The sequence below is a fragment of the Brassica oleracea genome, chromosome C8 (assembly GCF_000695525.1).
Source record: "Brassica oleracea var. oleracea cultivar TO1000 chromosome C8, BOL, whole genome shotgun sequence".
NCBI classification, from domain to species: domain Eukaryota; kingdom Viridiplantae; phylum Streptophyta; class Magnoliopsida; order Brassicales; family Brassicaceae; genus Brassica; species Brassica oleracea.
In genome coordinates this window covers 14,653,775-14,658,927 of record NC_027755.1, presented here as the reverse complement: position 1 = coordinate 14,658,927, position 5,153 = coordinate 14,653,775, and the positions used below count along the sequence as shown (strand labels likewise).

At 36.1% G+C, this 5,153-nt stretch overlaps 2 protein-coding genes across 2 annotated transcripts in view; one reads left to right on the top strand and one right to left on the bottom strand.

Annotated features, from left to right (window-relative positions):
* The first annotated feature begins 849 nt into the window (after positions 1-849).
* On the top strand, positions 850-3,233 carry LOC106310390 (bifunctional epoxide hydrolase 2-like). The gene is made up of 3 exons (XM_013747623.1): positions 850-1,518; positions 2,645-2,877; positions 2,961-3,233. Exons 1-3 carry the CDS (start codon positions 1,024-1,026, stop codon positions 3,208-3,210), a joined length of 978 nt encoding a protein of 325 aa, XP_013603077.1. The 5' UTR covers positions 850-1,023; the 3' UTR covers positions 3,211-3,233.
* Positions 3,234-3,588: 355 nt separating this feature from the next.
* The window catches only part of LOC106310081 (nudix hydrolase 7-like), a 7,408-nt gene continuing 5,843 nt past the window's right edge, over positions 3,589-5,153 (bottom strand). The window contains exons 5-8 of the mRNA XM_013747282.1: positions 4,415-4,465; positions 4,281-4,315; positions 4,073-4,184; positions 3,589-3,995 (exon numbers count right to left, since the gene is read on the bottom strand). Of these exons, the coding sequence (XP_013602736.1) occupies positions 3,774-3,995; positions 4,073-4,184; positions 4,281-4,315; positions 4,415-4,465 (420 nt within the window). The 3' untranslated portion in view covers positions 3,589-3,773. The remainder of the gene's footprint in view (positions 3,996-4,072; positions 4,185-4,280; positions 4,316-4,414; positions 4,466-5,153) is intronic.

Genomic DNA, 5,153 nt, shown 5'->3' with positions numbered 1-5,153 from the left:
TTTTTATATCAATTCAAACATGCTGGGAGATTTACAAATTTCAATCCTGACCATTTTCGGTTAAAACCCGAACAAATAAAATTCACAAAACAAACATCAAAATCCCATCCAAGCATCATCATTGTCTCCGGCCCCGCGCTTGCGGGGACTATGAAACCAGTGTTTTTAATGGTAATGAGGGCATAAACCCTTTAACAAAAAATAGTAATGAGGGCATAAAACAAACTGATATGTTGTTCGTATGTAATGTATAGCTTGATATTTTCTTTTTGGAACTTTGCTTGATATTTTTTTAATATATTGTGTTTGTAGTGTAGGTGGGGATGATTGTCTTTGGTAGATCATTTATATAATTATATTCACATCTCCTTTGTGGTGAATGTGAAGATTAATTATTGAATTGGAACGTAAAATTATTGAATTGGAACGTAAAATTACAGAGATATCGAAGGTTTGGGTGATTTAAATTCAAAGAAATTAATTAAGTTAATTTTAATAAAACACTATTGTTCTTTTCATACATCTAATTTAATACATTTTTGTTTCGAATTTATTTAATACAGTTTTGATAGCTTCACCTTTATTTTGGTCTGTTTTACATGATCGAAATGTTTTGTTCTGATATATTTTTATAAAATAAAAAAATAGTTTTGTGATATGTCCAGATCGATGAGTTTTTAAAAACCTTTTCAATAGTAAAATACTATTCATAATTTTATTCTATTCTATTCATAAAAATTTCTATATAAAATGGTAATACCGACAGCAACAAAAATACAATAAACTTGTTAATTTGTCGTATACTTATTTTGCTCTTCCTTTGTTTATTCCTCGTGAGACACATTTGATTCCCTTTAGCCTGAAATGACAGAGACTATCTCATACGATGCCGTATCAAAACCAAAACCCACTAATGTTGTGTACTAACCTAAACCAATTCGTTTTAAGATTCCTTCATTTTCTCGGGAAACACCCTATTACGACCACATTTCCTCTACATCAAACGATTCCACCACCGTGAACATGTCAGGACTCGACGGCGTAGAACACAAAACCCTCAAGGTAAACGGCATAAACATGCACGTGGCCGAGATTCCGGCATCCGGATCTGGAAGAGATCAGATCATCCTCTTCATCCACGGATTTCCAGAGCTCTGGTACACGTGGCGGCACCAGATGACCGCGCTTTCGTCCTTGGGATATCGGACGATAGCCCCGGATCTTCGAGGGTACGGAGACACCGACGCGCCGGAGAAAGTGGAGGAGTACACTTACTTAAACGTGGTCGGAGACTTGGTGGCACTCATCGACGCCGTGGCCGGTGGAGATGAGGCGGTTTTCTTGGTGGGACATGACTGGGGAGCGTTGATTGCGTGGCAGTTGTGTATGTACCGACCGGAGAAAGTCAAGGCTCTGGTCAACATGAGCGTTGCCTTCTCTCCCAGGAACCAAGATCGTGTCCCGATGCCGACGTTTAGACGCGTCTTTGGTGACGATTATTACATTTGCAGATTCCAGGTAATTTGTTAGCCCTAATCTTATTTCATTTGGATTGGCTTGAAAGTAACCGAACCAAATTATAATTAAACCAAACCAAACTAACGGCAAATAAGTTCTCGCTCCTGACATGACTTGATGAAACATTAGAGTTCTCAAATTCTTTTTTTTTTTTTGTCAACAGAGTTCTCCAATTCTTAAAATCAAAATTTATTTAATTAACGTACGGAGACACCGACGCGCCGGAGAAAGTGGAGGAGTACACTTACTTAAACGTGGTCGGAGACTTGGTGGCACTCATCGACGCCGTGGCCGGTGGAGATGAGGCGGTTTTCTTGGTGGGACATGACTGGGGAGCGTTGATTGCGTGGCAGTTGTGTATGTACCGACCGGAGAAAGTCAAGGCTCTGGTCAACATGAGCGTTGCCTTCTCTCCCAGGAACCAAGATCGTGTCCCGATGCCGACGTTTAGACGCGTCTTTGGTGACGATTATTACATTTGCAGATTCCAGGTAATTTGTTAGCCCTAATCTTATTTCATTTGGATTGGCTTGAAAGTAACCGAACCAAATTATAATTAAACCAAACCAAACTAACGGCAAATAAGTTCTCGCTCCTGACATGACTTGATGAAACATTAGAGTTCTCAAATTCTTAAAATCAAAATTTATTTAATTAACCTATGAGCATATTTTGATGATAAAAAAGTAGGACATTTTTTTCAAATAGCAATTTTTAAATTTTTCTCACCGAAAAAACTTATGAATTTTAATATAGTTTCGAATTATATGTTTTCAAATTCTATTTTTTTTTATAAAAAACTTTTCAATTTTTTTTTCAAATTTTCTTTTTGAAATTCGAAATGTTTTTTGAAACTATTTTTGAAATTTAAAAAAAAAAAAAAATTTCCTAAAACTTTTAAACCCCCACACCCAAAAAACCATCTTTTAACTTTAAACTATAAGTACTCCAGAATAAAATTAGTTAATCCTAGAGATATAAATGTATATTTATTTTTATGAAACTTTTTTGGTCATTTTTCTCTTTGACGGTTTTTTTGGTGAAAAAAAAATTAAAAAAATACTATCCTAAATAATTTTTCTAAAAAATATTTATGATTGATTACTTTTGTTATCAAGAAACCTAGAGAAATAGAAGCAGAGTTCAAAGAGTTGGGAACAGAGAAGGTGTTGAAAGAGTTCTTCACGTACAAAACGGCTGGCCCGCTTTACCTCCCCAAAGGCAAACTTTCAAACGCCCAGAAAACGCTGCGTCTGCCACAAAACAGTGGTTAACACAAGAAGATCTTGAATATTACGTCAGCAAGTACGAGAAGAAAGGCTTCACTGGAGCAATTAACTACTACCGCAACATTGACCGGTACGTATATATCACCCGGTTCAATAAATATACGATCACAGTTTTAACCAATCGGTCTAAATCCCGGTTTGCTTTTTAATCAGAAACTGGGAGCTAACTGCACCTTCGACCGGTGCCAAGATTGGTGTACCGGTAAAGTTCATAGTCGGAGATCAAGATTTGACGTACAATTCACCGGGGATTAAGGAATACATTCACGGTGGTGGATTTAAGAGAGACGTACAGTTGCTCGATGAAACCGTCGTGCTCAACGGAGTGGGACATTTCCTCCACGAGGAAAATCCTGACGTGATCAATCAACACATTCACAGTTTCTTTCAAAAGTTCATTTGAAATAAAAATTACTCATTTTCTATTGAAACGAATCAAATAAAACAAGAATATTTGTGTTGTTATATGATTTAGTTGATTGACCATTCAAGTTTATAGCATATATAACCGGGCCTAGTGGTCTGGTGGTAAAGGAACCTCGGTGAGGTGCCCGCCATCACGACTTCGAGTCCCGGCCACAGCGGATTTAACATCCCTTTCGTTGGGGCGCTGGACCCCCTACGGGGGATAATTGGTAATGTCGCTGCCCAGATACCAGAGTTACCAAAAAAAAAAAAAAAAAAAGTTTATAGCAGGATAAATAATCCCCGTATATCAAATTAGACCAGATTAAACTGAATTAAACTGTATAAAACCGAGTTATACCAGATTAAACCAGAAATAACATGAAATATAAAGCTGGGAGTTAAAACCGGTTTAACGTTTAGATATTTTGGAGAGTAATAACTGAAAATAGATTAAAAGACAGCAAAAGGATGCATTGGAAGAAGATAGAAGACAGACACAAATGCTTGAGATGCAACATAATGTTTTTTTTTGCTTAAAATGCAACATATATAATGTTATCAGGGAGAAGAGGAGGCTTGGTCACGCGTTGCATTAAGGCTCTTGGCGTGATCAGCATTGCAGTAGAGAAAGCTCTTTTTACCAGTTCCTGTTTCAGTTTCCACAGTGGAGAATCCCACATAGTCTTCATCACACTTCTTCTGACAGATGTTAGCCATGATCTTGAACATTTCCTTCTTCTGGTTCCATGGCTGGTCTACATATTCTTTGATCGGCATCCACTGCACAAAAACGATATATACAAGCACAGGTGACAAGAACTCAACATTTTCTTGTCCCATCTACAGTGGAAAGTTACCTTAGCTTGCAAGATCTCAGATTTTTGTTCAGTGATTTCGTAGGCGCGTGGACTTAAGACACACAAGAAGAACAAATCCGTTTTCTGTTTCAAGAATGCTTTGTGGCTTTGCCTACAAGTAAAGAAAGAGTGGACCAATGAGGAATTAAGATACATCAAATCTTGGCCAGATCAAATGTTTGCCAAGGCAATGAAAGCATAAATTTACCTGAAAGACAACACTTCCACAAAATCTGCAACAATCTGAAGTAAAAAATATCCAATAAAAAGAAAACAGATTTTAGAATAGTGTGGCAAGTAAATAAAGGATCCTTATTTCTTTTCTGAAAGCAAGATACATACACCAGTTTCTTCTTCCACTTCCCTAACAACTCCAGTGCATATATCCTCACCCTGTGGATTTGGAAAGTTCTCGTTAGAGGCAGCAAGGAAATAGAAATTCGATTTTCTCTAAGTATAGAATGTTCCTTATTAACTTAAAACGACAATTGCTTGGTCCTAGTGACGATAAACTAATGATGGAACAACCGAGGTCTAAGTAAAAGAAAGAGCGAAACCACAAATACAATAAAGTTATAAAGGTAAGGCCACTTATCGTACAATGCAATTTACAAGTAAGGAAATTGACTGACTACTATTGGGGGATTCTATCATATACAGAAAGTATGTTGAAAAGAAAAAGGAAATAAATTATAGGAGAATGAGTCAAGTTATTAATGGTATGATTTGACCAAGCCAAATAAAGAAACGAGATTAAGTGTCCATCTTGGTGTGAAAGACATGAAAGTCCTTATATATTAATCATAGAACATTATAACATGTATTCGTAACCACATGTCATCACTATGATAATTTTAAAATCTTTAGAAAAATAAGTTAGTCTATATAAATATAAGTTAAACTTTTTATTAAACTAATTATCAAATGACTTTTTCTTGGGTTCACCCCCTAGGGTGAACCTTTAGGTTCACCAACCATTACAAAGTTGTCATTTTAGATCTAGTATCTTTTAATTAAGGAAACAAAATAACTTGCCAAATTATATTATGCTTTTAAAATAAAAAATAAAAAATTAAATAAA

What these genes read in the sequence shown, in the direction of transcription:
- LOC106310390 (XM_013747623.1), top strand. Translation starts at nt 1,024, where the DNA reads ATGTCAGGACTCGACGGCGTAGAACACAAAACCCTCAAGGTAAACGGC. An exon ending in ATTACATTTGCAGATTCCAG is followed by an intron (nt 1,519 to 2,644) that starts GTAATTTGTTAG and finishes CAAGAAACCTAG; the next exon opens with AGAAATAGAAGCAGAGTTCA. An exon ending in TACTACCGCAACATTGACCG is followed by an intron (nt 2,878 to 2,960) that starts GTACGTATATAT and finishes CTTTTTAATCAG; the next exon opens with AAACTGGGAGCTAACTGCAC.